The sequence below is a fragment of the Dipodomys ordii genome, unplaced genomic scaffold, assembly GCF_000151885.1.
Source record: "Dipodomys ordii isolate 6190 unplaced genomic scaffold, Dord_2.0 Scaffold38, whole genome shotgun sequence".
Lineage (NCBI taxonomy): Eukaryota > Metazoa > Chordata > Mammalia > Rodentia > Heteromyidae > Dipodomys > Dipodomys ordii.
Window position 1 is genome coordinate 1,242,835 of NW_012267254.1, and position 18,913 is coordinate 1,261,747.

General features: G+C 37.0%; 1 protein-coding gene across 4 annotated transcripts in view; it reads right to left on the reverse strand.

The window, feature by feature from the left end:
* Sage1 (sarcoma antigen 1) overlaps positions 1 to 18,913 on the reverse strand; it is a 53,742-nt gene that overhangs the window by 6,771 nt on the left and 28,058 nt on the right. For 3 of the 4 annotated variants that reach the window (XM_013018150.1, XM_013018149.1, XM_013018148.1), the window contains 7 exons: positions 17,554 to 17,706; positions 14,679 to 14,811; positions 8,007 to 8,101; positions 6,911 to 7,021; positions 4,513 to 4,731; positions 3,476 to 3,599; positions 1,018 to 1,160 (listed from right to left, as the gene is read on the reverse strand). In XM_013018150.1, coding sequence (XP_012873604.1) covers positions 1,018 to 1,160; positions 3,476 to 3,599; positions 4,513 to 4,731; positions 6,911 to 7,021; positions 8,007 to 8,101; positions 14,679 to 14,811; positions 17,554 to 17,706 — 978 coding nt within the window. The remainder of the gene's footprint in view (positions 1 to 1,017; positions 1,161 to 3,475; positions 3,600 to 4,512; positions 4,732 to 6,910; positions 7,022 to 8,006; positions 8,102 to 14,678; positions 14,812 to 17,553; positions 17,707 to 18,913) is intronic. The other variant, XM_013018152.1, reaches the window with a different exon arrangement.

Here is an 18,913-nt window from a genome sequence, read left to right on the forward strand (position 1 = left end):
TGTACTTCACATTTTAAGAGGCACATCATCACTATCTTAACAGCACTACCGACCTGACTAATGGAAACAGGAAATAACTGGTGATCTACATATTAAAGGAATTAGTGTATAGTGGTGGGAATGCATATAGATTGTAGAACCAGGAAGATGTGGGTTCAGGTCTTGGCTCTATCAGTTATGTCAAAGTGTTTCAACATTTGACCACTTTAAGCCTTGCAGAAACTATTGTAAATAAAAAATATAATCACTGAAAATACAATCTCCGTCAGACACAGTGTTTCATGCCTATAATCCAAGGTACTAAGGAAGCAGAGATTGGGAGGATTACAGTTCAAAACTAGTCCAGGAAAAATAACCAATGAGATCTAATCTCAACCAAAAGGCAAGGTCTTTCATCTGGATTAAAAATACAACAGTCAGCTGGGTACCGGTGGCTCATTCCTGCAATCCTAGTTACTGAGGAGGCTGACATCTGACGATTGTGGTACAAAGCCAGCCCAAGCAGGAAAGACTATGAGACTTTTATCTCCTATAAACTCAGAAAAATCCAGAAGTGGTGCTGTGGCTCAAGTGGTTGAGAGCTAGTCTTGAGCACCAAGAGGCTCATGGACAGTGCCTGGGCTTGGAGTTCAAGCCCCAGGATTAGCAAAACAGTGCAAGACTCTAACTGATAAATTAGAGGGCTAGGGTGTGGCTCAGGGTATAGGTCACTTGCCTTACAAGCATGAGGCCCTAAATTTAAATCCCAGTACCACATAAAACCAAACCTAAAACAAAAGAAGAAACAACACAACAACAACAACAAAAAACTCACCAAACACCAGTTCCTATCAGGCACTCAATAAATAGAAGTTATTATTTTATTCAACTAACACAGTCTTGTATCAGGAAGCTCTCATTTCCCATCCACAAAGAGACTTAGTGTTATATTTGCTTATTATTTGTATTCATCCTCACAAAAGAGAATTTATAGCAAGAACATCATCATTTAGGAAGACATAGACATAAGTATCCTACCTTCTTATCTTGTTTAAATGGATTGCCAAACGTATGTTGTCTTTTTGGTTGATCTGAATCAATCTCTCGTAGTGGAGAAGCCAACATCTTTAGATATTCTTGATAGTTACCCATTTGTGCAATTGGAACACTATGAAGGGAATCTGTAAAAATCACCAGCAAAGAAATTGATGTTGTTCAGTTTAAGTATTTGGTCCTCTTGAGAGAACATGGTCATCATCTGGCTTAGCAATGTGTATCATGGCTACAAATAGTCTAAAATTTCAAATCCAGTATTTAGAATTGAGTATCAATAAGAGCCTAGGTTCCATAGTGTTTGCCTATCATGCAGAGAGGAAACCTTTGTTAGTGGGTCTTCAACTCTGAGAATTTGATTAAGTATGTAGGATTTGTTCCTTTAAAAGACAATCTATGCATCAAGAGAACCAGCCAGGCTAAAATTGTCTAATTTTAGTGACTAGGTGATCCCATTAAAAATTAACAAAATTCAGTAAAGAGAAATTGTAGTTATAATTCTCCTGGATATTATCTGGCTTATCTAACTTCCATATAAATGAAATATTCTCTATTAATCTTCCCCAAGTAGGCTGTGTAGTATAGTGTCTGGTTGTGTAGGTTCAGAAATCTGACCTAGTTTCTGTCATTTTCCAATTGGCTGAATGTGGGCAAACTAATAAAATGCTCACTCATAGTTTCAGTGGGTATAAAGTGGATATAGAAACAGTATCCCCTGGGGCTGTTAGAGGCTTATTAGAACTGAAGTACAAGGAGATGAAATCCATGGGCCTACAATATAAAGATGTATAGAGATATAACAATGAAGTCATCTCCTCACTCCCCATCATCTCTCTATCCTCAGTATAACTAATATTAGCCAATTTTAAAAAGAACTAAAATAGAGGCTGTGGTGGCACTCCTGTAACCCTAGGAATCTGGTGTCTGACACAGGAAGATCAAGTGTAAAAGGCCTTTCTGGGTTGCACAGAGACCATAACTCCAATACAACAGACAGACTTGGGGTTGAACTCTGCAATGCAGCACCAATACATACTATATCCTTTCTTCTATATCCAACCTCCAGATCTGCTAATCAGATGACCCTCCAAATTCTAGCCACTTGGAGTGGCTAGAAAATCAGGAAATAGTGAGTCCCTTTAAGAGAACAGTGAAATTGTCTTCTGATGTTTCTGGGTTTCTTAGAAGTTTCCAGATTGCATGAAACAGATGTATGCTGAAAGCCAAATCACCTGCCTTCTGGACCTTTTGGCACAAGGTCAACTTATTTTTTTGTCCTTGCTTTGGGCCAACTTTCCCATCACTGGCACCAAAAACAGTTTAATGAGTACAGAGTATAAACTGATGTAGCTTTTGTTAGGTAACTGGTGTCCTAAAAAGTTCTCATCCAGGTTCCAGTGGCTCATGCCTATAATCCTAGCCACTGAGGAAGCTGAGATCTGAGAATTGCAATCTGAAGCCAGCCTAGGCAGCAAAAAAGTCAGAAGTGGCTCAAGAAAGGCATGGCTCAAGAAAGAAAACTTCAAGCCTCAGTACTGATAGACATAAAAAAAGTTTTCAAGTACATAACTCAGGAGTGTGAGATTTGAGGATCTTGGTTTGAAGACAGTCAGAGCAAGAAAATCTGTGATTCTTACCTCCAATTAACTACCAAAAAAGGCAAGAAATGGAGCTGTGACTCAAGTGGTGGAATGCTAACCTTGAGCGAATAAAAAAAAAATCCTCAGGAACAGCATCCAGGCCCTGAGTTCAAGCCACAGGACCAAAACAGAAAAAAAGTTTTATTTCTCAGAAATACTCTTAAAATAGAAAGATAGATAGATAGATAGATAGATAGATAGATAGATAGATAGATAGATAGATAGAGTATATACAATCAAGAAATTCATTAAAGTATTGTTTGTTAAACAACAATAACAATAGAAAAGCCAGGCACCAGTAGCTCCTTCCTGTAATCCTAGCTATTCAGGAGACTGAAAACTGAAAATCTTGGTTCAAAATCAGCTGGTTCAGGAAAGTCCATGAGACTTATCTCCAATTAAGCACCAAAAAGCTGGAAGTAGAGCTATGGCTCAAGTGGTTGAGTGCTAGTCTACAGCCAAAATGGCTCAATGACAGTGTACAGCCCCTGAGTTCAATCCCTAGGTTACACACACACACACACACACACACACACACACACACACACACAAATCCATAAAAATATATTTTTAAAATTCACTAAAGTACAACTCTCTGGTGTGTGTTGTATTTGCTGATTCATGCACAATTGCCTTAAAACTTGAGAAAAATAAGTGAGACCAAGAAGACATGGGGATCCAATGAAAACAGGCATTCTGAACATTAGAATATTATAATATAACCAACTCATTATGCAACGAGCATTTTCTTGTAAGCCATGCTTGCCATTTTCCTGGTGAAAAGTACTCCATTGCTCATTTACCTTGATCTTGTCCAACAATAAATTTGTGTGTTTTCAGCAGATTGGATCTCATTCTGGTTAACTGGTCTAAGAGACTTCTACGTGGAATATCATATGCATTTCTGTATGTCTGAGGTTTCAAATCCTATTTGAAATGAAATAAACCATTTCAATTACTCTCAAGACTTCTTAAAATCTTATTGAAGTGAGTGATGTTTTTCTTTCCTTTCTTTACTTTGGAGTTTTTATTTTCATAAATGTATATAATGTATTTTGATCAAAAGAGCAATACTTAATACAACTATCAACAGCAGAATTTTCCAAAAGTGAAATTTCTATTCATTGCTCTGAATTCTAACACACATCCACAAGTTGTTAAAGGCACTGGGGACAGTTTTTCTAGAAGGATATTTGCAACTTGGAATCCCGAGATTTATACGTGTGGTGGTCTTGCACTGCTTGTCACCTAGATTTAGTCTTCTGGCAGCCATGGAGGTGGGCTGCTGAGATGGATCTACAGGAGAGCGATGGTGACCCTTCACCGAGCACAGCTGGCTGAGAGTCTGATCAGTGCCATAGGGATGTCCTGTAGCCCTAACCTGGGACCCATCCTCCCAGGCTGCCTGTGCCTGGACTGAGACGAGCAGGTGGTAGGCCCCAGCCGGCATTGCCTACGTGGATCTATCTCCTCCAGGAGGAAGGTTGGTGCGAGAGGTGCCCGTGGGCCTGGCCTCAACTTGCTCCAAGCTGCGCCAATGGCTGAGCCTCTGCAGCTCTGGCCTTCCTCCTCTCACATGCGCTAGGGGAACACTGCAGCCTGGAGGTCCTCCCTCACCACGCAGCTCCCCCTCCCCTTTGCCGTTCATGAATGTCATCCCCAACCATATCTTGTACATTTAGTTGTATGTTGTCATGCTGGCAGGAAAATTCCAAAATGGCTCCTTTAATACCTTTAACTCCAAAATAAGCTTATCATTATTTCAAAATTGAAGAATGTAAGTAATACAAATGCATCAGATAAGTTCAAACAAATACAGCCCCTTTATGATATAATTTACCTTGTTTAAGAGCCCTACTTGGAAACCGGCCAATTCTTTGGGATTCAATTCTGTCAGTTTCAGTACAGTTTCCCCTGTGATTTCTTTCAATAGTTTTCTAAAATTTTTACTTTGAGCCAAAGGAACACCAACTCCAGATTGATTTTTCACTTTGATACCAATTTCCTGGGGAGGTTTCTTCCCCATTGATGCTAGAATTCGTTCTGACTCTAGTTTGGTCTAAAATGAAAGTATACAGTATGTTATGAGAGTATCTTGTCACATCGTTGTCATTTTATTTTTTAATAAAAATAATACTTTTAGAACAATTTTCACTTGTTAATCATAGAAATACATATTATGCATTTTCCTAGAATTCTCTGTACTACCACAGCAAACACAAAAGGGGCTGAAAAGACAAGTAGATTTTACACAAATTTCTCTTGTCCAGTGTTAAAACTGTGATTGGTACATGAAGAGAATGGAAAATGTAGATAAGAATTTCATTCATAGATATTTAAAAGCACATTTTGTTACTGTAAAATCTACCTTAAATCAACATATTCATTTTGGACCCAGACATACAGGTTATTTTGTATGTATACATGCAAAGTAGTGTTAAAATTCAGACTGACATTCCATCTGAAATATTAAACTGTTGATTTTGACTATTGGACTATATAAATTCATAAAAATAAAGCTTAATTTTATGACTACTACCATGTAAATATTTTGTAAGTTTCTCACTAACTTCAAAAAATCCTCTTAATAGACATTTTTATAACATTAATTAACTTTGTAGCAGGGTAGTTGGCAAATTTTGTATCTTAGAAACATCTGAGATAGTTCAAGGAATTACTACTGACATGGCTATCAAATTAGTTAATAAATTAATCATTAGAGAAATTATGTTTGCAATGATTCTTGGCTGGAATTCCACCAGTATCCATTTAGCCCCAAATAATTTTTGATTTCTTATGGTTTGGTTAGACATATTTATTTCCTCTAATTATTGGAATTATATATAGACTTGTGTGTGTGTGTGTGTATGCTCTAAACAATTCTTAAGCCATGAGATACAACACAAGAGCAAACAAGGGGTTTGTTTCTTTAAACAACCTTGAAAGCTCATTTATTAAAAAACATACAAGTTATGTGCCCCTGAAGATCTCAGAACTTGCATTTTGTTACAACTCTCCTCATTTTTCTTCCTGTTGCCATACCCTGCTGACACAGCCTTAAAGGCCTAAGGTAAATATCAAAGAAAAATAATAAATCAATAGACAAATAAATAATCAAATCAAAGCTTTTACAAAAATAAAACCCTACAAGTAGAGAAAAATAGGGATTAGTGAGATGCTTGGTCCATCTGAAATCTGGGTTTGACTTTACTTTTTTCCCATATATACGCATACCAGGTGAATGAGAGCTAGTAAGCTCTAGACCTTATTTAAGATTTCACCCAGCAATGTATATCAGTGTCCCAACTGTGGAGCCCTTTAGGTCCTTTAGCAATACCTAACACTTTTACTACTCTTGGTTTCCTAAAGGCCAAATTTCTAAGCATAGCCAACTTGAAATACCATGGTCACTGATTTTATGCGACTGTTGTTCCCTATCTATGAATACATTTGTGTATAAAAGAATAAAGTTGGTGCATTAATTTGTCACACAATACAATTGTATGGTAGTAGTTTCCCAAACATTTGCATCCTACAAGAATGGGCTCGGTAGAGGTGAAAAGTATGATATGGATGGGTGGGTGGAGGATGAGGTACTAATAGAGAGGGGCAGGCAAGGGACAAGGTGAATAATGGTGAATGAGGTGGGGTATAAAGGTACAGATGAGGGCAAGAAGAGAGGAGGCCGAACCTCACTCTCCAGGTCCCTTTGGGGCTTATTACCCTCCAAGTTGAGGAAACACTGGTCGCAACACCTCCCACCCCCCAGGGAAAAGCAAATATCTATTTACCCAAGGGCTAGCATATGAATGTAGGTCTTTCACTGGTACTTGAAAATAAATTTCACACAAGCCCTTTAATCATACCAGGCTAGTAGGTCAGTTTGCTGACCTACAAAAGGGATTTAAAGAGAAACTAGGTTGAGGACAGACAAAAATGTGACCCATGAGAGAATTCTATTAAGCCTCTGCCCCTTTTAGGCCACAAATATCAGCCAGTTGTGGGCAGGGCAAACTGCAGGCAGAAGGAGAGATGACACAGTATCAAATGATACTGACAGACCCTCAACTGCAGTTTAATGGTGAAGCTAGAAGTCATAGAGAATCACATTATTACTAATCCATAAAGTGTAGAGATATATACACATTGAATTTGAAAAATTACAATTACACTAAAGAATAAGGAAATGCACTTCTGAGGGCAAAGGAGTTTTGTTTGTTTGTTTTTACCAATACTACCTGTTGGCTGAGTTTTTTAAGGTAAGAGATAACACTGTAACTAAGTCCACAATCTAAATTATCTGATATCAGATTTGGAGCTCCCATCATCCTTAGTGCTTTCTTTAATGGCTATAAGGAAACAAAATACACAACAGTAAGAATAGAATAAATCTTAAAATACTCAAAGTTCAGTTATAAGGGGCAAAGGGACATGATTCATTTCTTAGAAGTCAAGGTGCTGCACATAAAACCAAACATGGAACATTAAAAAGTGGCAATGAAAATAGTAGAGAAGTAGCAGAACATAAAAAAAAAATCAGAAGACAGTGGAAAAGAAAAGCATGTAACAGCAAATTCAAACAAGTAAATTGCTTTCAGTCTTAATCCCCAATTGACAAAATTATTTCAAATTGTGTTTTGTTGTGTATCCCATTCCTGCCATGATAAAATACCAACACACCCCAATTTCTCCTCTAGTAACACCATTGAGCCCATGGAAGATTCTGCCTTTTGCTTTGTGAAACTTGGCATTTAATTACAACCTCAATCTTTGAAAGGACTGATAATCTTGACTCAGGCTTTATTATCAATTCACAAGTATCATAAATACTTTTCTCAAACTATTAAAAGTAAAATGAGTCCAAGTAACATTTTAGTCTTTTTGGATTTCCCCCAGTTCCAATGCTTCCATTTCATGATGTATTTAGAACAGATTTAACAGGTACTTAAGAATTACCATATCATTAGAATTTTGTTTACTGAGGAAAATCTATTGACAATGTCTAGAGTTAAAAAGGGAGGTGGATGTAACACACAAATTGAGACCTATTTATTCTCAAATTCTCAACTTACAATTTCATAAGATTAATTTTAATAAGCAAATCATGATGAGTTTTATAAGAATAACTATGGCAGTTAAAAAAAGAAAATTGAGAAAACGGCTTTTGTGTTGTCATATCTATAAACTCTTATACATGGCTTGAGAAGACAGTGACAACACAAATATCTGTAAAATGAAAATATAGCTATCCTGTTGCAAGAGAAAAGCTTTTGATTCATTTTTTATAACAAGAATAATCATTGGCACAGTACATATATACACATAAATACATACTAATAAGTAGTATGGAGGCACGGTTTTTAAGTAGTTGTCAAAAGCCTGTCGCCACTTCAGATTTGGCTTAAGTTTGTGAACTTTAAACAATTCATCTGTAACAGAAAATCAAATAAACCATTACATTATTCTAGCTCTAAATTCCAAGATCTAAATCAAACTACTCACATCTATAAATCTCAGGCTTTATTTACATTACATCAACATTTTGTTGTTTATTTGTCTTTCTTGGTAGCAGTAAATAACCAAAATTACATTCAGGTGCTCTTTGGCTCACAACAGTTCAGCTTATTACTTTTCTGCTTTCTCATAGAAAGTGATGTACATTCAGTCAAAAACAAACTTTAAATTCTGAAATGCCTCCTTTTCCCAATCTAGTGATACATAGCAGTGTACTTTCTCCTACGGCTAGGTGGCAGTAGTGAGGTGCACGCCCAGATAACCCTGCAAGCTATGAAGCTAGCTGTGAAAGGGTGCAGTTTTTTTGTTTTTTTACTTATATTAGGTTTATCAGACTTAACGTGATGTCATCTGTGTTGCACCTTTCTACAAAATCAAATAAAATTTTGAGTTACATATTCTTCCATCTGCAAAGCTACATAAAACCCAACAATAAAATAAAATGCTGATTGTGATCTACTTGAAATATTTTCCTGATCTATGACACATTAGCAATGACACTGTAGTACTTTTCATCAGAAGAGACACCAATAGTCACTGATACTGCAACATTTCTTACATTTAAATCTAGGGACAGTTATCATTTCTGCTGAAAGGTTAGGGCAAAGGGACATTATAAAGTGTATGAATTTTTTTTAAAAAAAGCTAAGTCTCTAATTTCTAGGCAATGAAGGGCATGCTCTAATTACATTTGGATTCTCCTTAATTTGCTCATACTTTGTTTAGCCAAAATTCCTGCCTATTTCATTTCTTTGATTTTGTGTTTGAGCAATTTGAGCTAGATTTTGCATAACTCAAACATAAGTTATTAGGTATTGGGTAACAGTAAAAGCATGTAGAGATGGTAGGCTGAAGTTTAAAATTCTGTATAGATAAACATGTTTCTTCAAATACCAGGTTTCATCAATATACTTGAAGATATTTAGCTTAAATAGGAAGGCCATTTTCTATCTTTTTGCATTTAAAATTTAATTAATTTAGCAATCTAAATACATTAAATAGGAAGTGGAGCTGTGGCTCAGGGGTAGAGCAGTAGCCATGAGTGAAAATGCTCAAGGACAGTGCCCAAACCCCGAGTTCAAGCCCCACATCTGTTCCAGAAACATTTTTAGTTATATAAATACATTAACTTTCCTGCATGAAAATTTTCCAAAGAACTCATTTGGTTCATCTTATGCTCTTCCAAGTGTAAGAAAATATTTATAATTCAAAATTGTTATCCCCAGCCATCATCAGAGTTCTGCCATAATACTATAAATACCAAAGACAGTATAAATTCACCCTCTGTTTCTTTTCTTTTCTTTCTTTTTTTGTTGGTCGTGGGGCTTGAACTCTGGGCCTGAGCCCTGTCCCTCAGCTCTTCAGCTCAAGGCTAGCCTCTACCACTTGAGCTACAGCGCCACTTCCGGTTTTCTGGTGGTTTATTGGACTTTCCTGCCAGGGCTGGCTTTGAACCATGATCCTCAGATCTCAGCCTCCTAAGAAGCTAGGATTACAGGCATGAGCCACTGGCACCGGGCAACCCTCGGTTTCTTAAAGTTTTACAAATTAATATTTACTTCCAGAGATGAAGCCATATATAAGTTCTCTATAAATAGTGCTATTCTTTGATTTTGAATTAGTTAAGCAAAGCAACGACGTATTTTCCTTCTTTTACTTCAATAATAAATTATTCCGTCTATTGGAATACAATTAGATGAATTACAGAGTCATAGAATGTAAGTTCTTGGTTCTTTAGATTTTTTTTTCTTCTAAGGATGAAAACAAAAGAGATGTGAAGAGATCTTCAGTTCATTGCAGCATACAGATCCTTTATAGACCATTTGAATCTTGAGAAGAAATGAGATTCTGGGGAAGTATCATTCTACAGCTGTGCCTATGTGGATTTTTGGAAACTGTCAAATGTAAATACTGAAAACGCTTTTAGATATAAATGCATTTGTAACCAGTTAATAATACTCTTAATATTTCTATGTCAAGTGCAGTGATTTTTACTATGAACTTTCTGACTCATAATAAGAGAAACTTAACTAAAGTTGGATGCTAGAGGCTCATGCTAATAACCTTAGCTGCTCAGGATGCTGACATATGGAAGATGGTGGTTCAAAGCCAATGTAGGCACACAAATCTGAGAGACTCATCTCCAGTTAACCAGTAAAAGCTTGAAAGTGGAGACATGGTTGAAGTTGTGGTATGCAAGCTATGAGCAAAATAACAGGGCAAGAGTGCAAGGCAGTATGTCAAAAAGACATCTTCACTCCCATAATAGCCAAAACATGGAAACAAGCAGTGTCCCATCAACTGATGAATGGATAGAGAAACTAAAGTGTATGATGTTAAGTAAAATAAGCCAGAGGCACAGTAAGCCAAGCACTGAATGGTCTCATTCATAAGTGAACTCTACAAAAGTTGACTTCATAGAAGTTGAGATGAAGAATGATGGTTATCAGAAACTAGGGAAGATAAAAGGGAGGGAGCAATGTGGGAAGGTTATTAAATAAGTACTAAGTTATAGACAAAGAGGATTAAGAAATTCTGGTATGCTATTACACTATACCATAACGAGAATAAATACAATGTATTATGTACTTAGAAAAATGAGCATATTTTGAATGGTTTTACTATAAATAAATAACCAATGTTCAAGGAGATGGATGTAAGTGTCCTGATTTAAACATTAGAATACATGTATATGAATGGTAATATCACAATACCCCATGTCTATGTATATATATATATATATATATATAAAGCAGCTGTATATATGTAGATGTGTATATGTGTGTAAATATATATGTGTAATTTTATGTATTAGTTTAAAACACATTAAAAGTAAAACTAAGAGCCAGGCAATAGTGGCGCATGCCTGTAATCCTAGTTACTCAGGAAGCTGAGATCTGAGGATTGCAGTTTGAAGCTAGCCTGGGCAAGAAAGTCCATGAGACTCTTATCTCCAGTTAATCAGCAGAACATGCCAGAAGTGGAGCTGTGGATGAAGTAGCAGAGCACTAGCCTTGAAAACAAAAGCTCAGGGACAGTGCTCCGACCCTGAATTCAAGCCCCAGGACCAGCATAAACAAGTAAGTAAGTAACCTTACTTAAGTAAGGTTGTCAGGCTACAGTGGCACATGCCTGTAATCCTAGTTTCTCAGGAGGCTGAGATCTGAGGATCATGGTTCAAAGCCACTCAAGGCAGGAAAGTTGGTCAGATTCATATCTGGACAGTGTTCTGGCCCTGAGTTCAAGACCTAGGACCAGCACAAAAAGACAAACAAAAATAAAAATATTATGAATAAGAAAACTGTATAGATTATATGCAAATGATATATTATTTCATATTAATAAGCATGCATAGATTTTAGTATGGGGATTGCTGGAAGCAAATCCTTGTGGGTACTGAAGGATAATTTTATTACTCTGATGCAGAGGGAAAACAATTTAAAAACCATAGACTAATATATTTCATGAAATAACATATTTAACCAAATATTACCAAATAAAGCTAACAAAGTTATCAAAGCTTTATATATCAGGATCCTGTGAGGTTTATTTCAAGGATACAAAACTCGTCTAATACCTGAGAAACTAATCTAGGTAAGCAATATATCAACAGGGTAAGAAATAAAAATCATGTGGTTATATTGACTGGTGCAGATAAAAGTATTTGATGAATTTCAACACTTATTCATGATGTTTTTAACTCTCAAAAAACATGACCTGAGGCAGGCATGGTGGCACATGCCAATAATCCTTACTTCATGGGAGGCAGAAGTTGGTATAATCATGGTTTGAGGCCAGCCAGGAAAAAAAAAACTTTATGAGACTCCATCTCAACCAATAGTTGGGCATGGTAGCACATGCCTGTCATCCCAGCTACACAGGAAACTGGCAGATACTGTGGTTCCAAGCCAGTTCTAGCAAAAAGGTTCGCAAGATCCCTATCTCAACAGAAAAGGCTAAACATGGTGGCATGTCCCTGTCATGACAGTCGGAAGTCTAAGTAGAAAGATCACAGTTTAGGCCAGACTGGGCATAAACTAACCAGAGAAAAAAGGATTAGATATGTGGCTCATGCAGTAGAGCACCTACCTAGCAAATGTGAGACCTTAAATTCAAGCCCTTGTACAGGAAAGAAACACACACACACACACACACACACACACACACAAGCTAGATAAATTACTGTGTGCCTGTGATCCCAGCTATTCTGAAAGTGTAAGTAGGATAGATGATCACAATTCAAGTCAGTTTGGTCAAAAAGGCTGAATTTTTGTTGTTGCTGCTCAGGGGCTTAAACATGGGACCTGGGTGCTGTCCCTGAGCTCTTTTGCTGAAGGCTGGTTTTGAACCATAATCCTCAGATCTCACCCTTCTGAGTAGTTAGGATGACAGACATGAGCCACTGGCACCCGATAAAGCTGAAATATTTTGAAAAGCAACATCCTGGATGACTTTCTAGAAAATTATTCTGGGCAAAAAAAGCAAGTCTTAAATGGTTACATACTGATTCTATTTATATAATAATCTTGATATGATAAAAATATAGAAATGTGTTTCTGGGTCTCTATTAAGAAAATTTCGGCCTCTAGAAAGGTTGGACAAATGGGATTGCATGAAATTGCAGAGCTTCTGCATGGCAAAGGACATAGCTAGCAAGATCAATAGAAAGCCCATGGATTGGGAGAAGACCTTCACTAGCCATACAATGGACAAGGGTCTCATATCTAAAATATACCTGGAACTCAAAAAATTAAATCTTCCAACAACAAATCCTCAAAGAAACAACTGCCCAATAAATAAGTGGGCTAAAGACTTAAAGAGAAACTTCTCTGAAGAGGAAAGGATGGCCAATAGACACATGAAGAAATGCTCAACCTCTCTAGCCATAAAAGAAATGCAAATCAAAACATCATTGAGATACCACCTCACCCCAGTTAGAATGGCTATAATCAAGAACTCTAATAACAACAAATGCTGGAGGGGATGTGGACAGAAGGGAACCTTACTGCATTGTTGGTGGGAGTGTAAACTTGTTCAACCACTTTGGAAAGTAGTATGGAGCTTCTTCAAAAGACTCCACATACAGCCTAGGTAGTAACATTTGTGAGACCCTTATCTTCAATGAACTACCAGAAAACTAGAAGTGGCAGTGTAGCTAAAAGTGGTAGAGTACTAGCTTTGAGCCAAAGAGTTCAGGCACAATGCCCAGGCCTTGAGTTCAAGCCCCACCACCCACCAAAAAAGAGGAGGAAGAAGGAAGAAGAAGAAGGGCTCAGCATAAACTTAGGAAAATGGCACACAATTACAGAAGCAATCTCACTTTGGAGTATTTACCCAAATGTTCCACAACCAAGACTACACTAAAGCTACCAGCACAACTATGTTTATTGTAGCATTATATAACATAGCTAAGATATGGAACCAACCCAGATGCCCCCTCAGTAGATGAATGGATCAAGAAAATGTGGTATATATAAACAATGGAATTCTATGCCTCTATCAGAAAGAATGACATTGCCCATTTGTTAGGAAATGGAAAGGCTGGAAAAAATTATATTAAGTGAAGTAAGCCAGGCCCAAAGAAACATAGGTCCCATGGTTTCCCTTATTTGCAATAACTAGTATAGGTCTTAAACAAGCAGAAAAGGTCAGATAAGTTGATGTTAGGTGAAATGTACCCCAAGATAAGTATTCAAATGTTTTTTCTTTCTTGTTATTGTTTCTAACATATTTATAAGATGATTTCTTTGTTGCTTTGTTTGTCCCTCCCCCACGGTATAACCCCTGCTTTCACTGTTTTTGATGTTGTTATAATTTGTGGAAGGGAAGGGAAAAAACAAATCATTTAAATAGGGATACAGGTGGACCTATTGCAACAATGAGATGTACAAGTCATTATGTTGAAAAATGAACTATACAACTTTGGCCAGGGGTGGGGAGGTGGAGGGGGTTGGAGGAGTGTGGAGGGGAGATAGGAAGGGATGGGAAGGGGAAACAAAGGAGGAGGCAACAATGCTTGATAAGAAATGTACTCATTACCTTGTCCATGTAATTGTAACCCCTCTGTATGGTATTTTCACAATTAAAATATGTATATTATATATATATATATATATGTAAACCTGATGTCTTAAGAGCATTTTAAAATTCTAGGGACAAAGGGCAACACTCCCATAAAGTTCTAATTCCTGAGGGAAGGCATTAAATTACTAGAAAGTTAACTGCACCAAACCTCTATAAGGAGGACCCAAATTGATCTAAGAAAAAGCCAAGTACAAGAACAAGAGAAGAATCACACACCAGAGGTTAAGTGTGTCCTTTGTTTGATGTACAAACAATAAAGTACAAAAATAGGTAAATTGTATAGTTCCTAATCAGTTGTTATACTTTTATGTATTCTACTATCAAATATCTTTAGATTATGTTTGAACTGCTAAATCCATTATTTGCTTTTTGTTTTTGTTATAATTAAGTGGCACACATTTTACTTACCTAAAAGAGGAAGTAACACTGGGTAGTTGTAAGGCATCACAAAAAGGTTTACACAAGGTAAAGTTGTACTGGCTTTTAAATAACCAAATGGATATCCAAGTTCATTATATTTTCCACTACTAGCCACAAATACCTAGAAAGCCAGGAAGTAACATGTAGATACAGAAATGATTTTATGTGAAATCAGAATCACACTATCCTTCTATAGTAACGTTTTTGGCACAATTTAATTGTAATTAAAAAAATAAGAACAGTGGTAAATATAAGTATGATTTGCTTACATTTTAATTTTTCCATATTAAAAAAGAAATTGCATAAACCACAGGTAACATCAACAGTACTAAAATATGTAATTGGTTAGCACAGTGGAAAATAAGTTTATAATACCATTAAATGATACCAACCATTAAAACAAATTAGCTTCTCAAAGGAACAAGGGGTGGCTCATGCCTGTAATCGTAGCTACTCAAGAGTTTGAGATCTAAGGATCACAGTATAAAGCCAGCCTAGGCAGTAACATTTGTGAGACCCTTATCTTCAATGAACTACCAGAAAACCAGAAGTGGCAGTGTAGCTAAAAGTGGTAGAGTGCTAGCTTTGAGCCAAAGAGCTCAGGCACAATGCCCAGGCCTGAGTTCAAGCTCCACCACCCACCAAAAAAGAGGAAGAAGAAGAAGAAGAAGAAGGGCTCAGCATAAACTTAGGAAAACAGCACATAATTACAGCAGCAAAGACCATTTAACAGATTATGTCATCAGGCATCATATGTACTTATGTCTCACTAGATTTCCCCTTGTTTTCCCATTCTCCTTCCCGTTCATTAATTTTCCACTAAATAAATATTTACTGAACAATGTATATGTCAAAAACTATAGCAAATTATTTAATTTTTTTGCAGTATTAGGGTTTCAATTCAGGACTTCATGCTTGGTAGGCAGGTTCTCTACCACTTGACCCATACCTCTATGCCAACAAACTATTCATTTTTTCCAGGTGTGAGGCCTGAACTAAGGGCCTGGTCACAGTCTCTGAGCTCTTTTGCTCAAGGCTACAGATCTACCACTTTGAGCCACAGCTCTACTTCTGATTTTTGAGTGGTTAATTGAAGATAAGAGTCTCACAGGGACTTTTCTACTTCAGCTGTCTTTGAACAATGATCCTCAGATTTCAGTCTCCTATGAGTAGCTAGGATTACAGGCATAAACTACCTGTGCCCAGATTCCAACAAACTATTCTGAAGTAGCAAGTAGATGCTTTAGTTCCATTTGGAAGAGTTTTTTTTGTAGTGCATGTTGGTATAGCAAAGAGTATTTTCTTAGTCCTATTGCCATTCCTGAATTTATATATGTGAATGCATGTGTGTGAATATACATGTGTTTGAAAACATAGTATATATGTATATATGGGGGTGTACACACATAACCCTACCCCTCACACATACATATAATATACTCAGTGCTACACTGATCTACTCTGCTGGAGTTCACCAGTCACCATGTTTTCTTTGTTTTCCATATTGACACTCGTTGGTCCAAATTAGAACACCAGTATATTTTTGGAGACATAGATTTTTATTTTTTCAAAGTCCTCTGGCAGGACTACTTAAAATAAAAGTTGAACTCAGTGTTTAATGATTTTCGTTTTAATTTGCTAGTTCTTGGTCTCATCAATATCACAAAATTCTTTTTATATTTAGTTATTATTAAGAATGAAATTTTCTATGTAATATATTACTCTATAAAATATGACTCTACTAGATTTTGAGTTACCTTTTCAGTCTTCTCTAGTGGTATCTGGTTTTGAACTCAGAGCCTTGGGCTTGCTAAAGTAGGCACTCTGTTGTTTGAACTAATCCATGGGTCTTTTTCCTTTAGCATACTTGAACAATTAAGGTATATTCCAAACAGCTAATAACAATAATCTGTCAATTTTAGGATGGCTAATTATAAAAGTCTTCCTTGTATTATTAGAACCTAACAATTACTAACTGCTATTTGGTCTTGGAGATTAGAAATAGAATAAACATTTTTTCTATTGTATCCAAATAAAAAAGGCTTTGACTGCCATGTCTGGATGTTTATAAATCAAACTCCACATATGACTCTATTAGCCAATCAACAAGTCCTCTTAGCTGAATCTTATGACATCTCTGCATCTGCCTCCTCCAGGTAAAATCAAACTACATGTATCAGCATAGTTCATACTATAGAAAGAACATTTTTATTGCACTACACTAATACAGAAGTTAGTTTGAGGGCTTATAGTTCCTTGCCCAAGCTATCTTCAACTTCCAATCGGTCAAGTTTAAAGTAACTCCTGAGAACCTTCTTCATCTGCAGAAGCTGTATCTAAATAAAATTATATCCTTTGGTTAAGGATTGGTGTTTGTCTGTTTGCTTTTGTTGGTCATGAGGCTTGAACCCGGCCTGGGTGCTGTCCCTGAGTTCTTTCACTCAAGGCTAGTGCTCTACCACTCTGAGCCACAGCTCGAGTTTCGGTTTTACTGGTGGTTAATTGGAGATAAGAGTCTCACAGACTTTCAAGTCCTGTCTGGGTTTGAAACATGATCCTCAGATCTCAGCCTCCTCAGTAGCTAGAATTACAGGCATGAGCTACCAGCACCTGGCACTGGTTAAGGATTCTTAACCTGTGGTCCATGGATAAGTTTTAGGTAGTCCTTATAAATCCTCTAAGGCAATGTATAGTAAGTTAATTATTCATATAAATATAAAATTACTTATTGCTTATTTGATAGCATTTATAAGAAAAAGACATGGTCTATCTTTGTAGATTAACCTTTGAGACTTCTTAAAAACAATTCCCATATCCTAAGTAATTACAAACATTTGGTTAATAAATAGGGAAGGATAAGTACCTGCCAACAGGTATGGGGAGACTTTCTTTCCAGAATGTACTGAGTTAAGGGAGAAGGTTCAAGTTCATATTTGTCGAAGGGCAATTTGTCTATTACAAGTGGCTCACAATCCACACAGGAGAACCTCACAATTGGATGAGAGGTTCGTGGAGGCTAAGAAAAAAAAAGAAAAGAGAGGAAAAGTATGATTATCAAGCAAACTTACATTCTGACAGTTCCTTCAGTCCTTCTATACATTGCCAAATCATCACTAAGGTATAGACTAGTGCTTTGAGTTACTGCATCTCTAGAAAGCATCCATGAGATTGTTTGGGGGATGTAAGTTCAGGTTCTTTAGATCAGACACATCCATCCCAGGGGACCACACAGAGGCAGGCGCATGGCCTCCGTCACCATCCAGGTAGCAGGAGGGTCTGGGGATAGGAAGTGAGGCAGATGGGAGTTCAGGTGGGTCTGGGCGGAGAGAAGGAGGGGCCAGCTGTATGGAGGGAACTCCAGGAATGGGAAGGGGCCCAGGTGTGGGAGGAGCCAAGGACCAAATGTGAGCATAATGCTAACATTTCATCTATACCATCTACTTAGCATTGAGAAGAGGACCAGTAAATTACAACACTCGTAACTAGAATTTCAATGAAGTAAAAAAGAACTGCTCTGACTATGTTGAAGTCATAGAATGATGATCAAGTTGATGATCTACATGATGAACTCCAGATTTCAGATTGTCTTTGCAACTTCCAAGCACTGCCTGCACTTCTTTTCTATGTATCACAAAACTAGATAATCCAGGTACTGCTGGGGAAGAAGACTCTTGAAACTTTCTAATGTGGTGACAATAGAGCTTGAGTCACTAATAAGCAAGATGAAAACAAGTAAAGGTATAAAAAGGGCAAGACACAGACTGATAATAAGCCAGTCATAAGTCCAGGGCCTAGATAGAGTTTTATGACATTGCATATACCCACATGCTTGGCCTGAATAGCTGGTGGTAAGGATGCTTTGGTGGGGTGGCAAAGGTTTGTATGCCTGGGACACCATAGTTTAATGGAAAAGCCACTGTATTGCATTTTTAGCTTTGTGATTGGAAAGCAACAGAGAAAGGCAGTCAGCAAAAGATGACAGATCTAGGATATGAATAATGAATACCACAAAATATCTTTGCATCCATTTTTCCAGTGCTAGAGATGGAAATTAGGGCCTTGCAGATACTAGGCAAGCATTCTTACCACTGAGTTATATTCCATCTCTCTCTGCTTCCTTTATTAAAGGAAAAACACATCTATTTGTCTTTGTCATTTCAAAACCTACAAGACTGTTTTTAGTGATATTTAGGTTTAGAATCAGGGCTTACAGTGTGCTACAT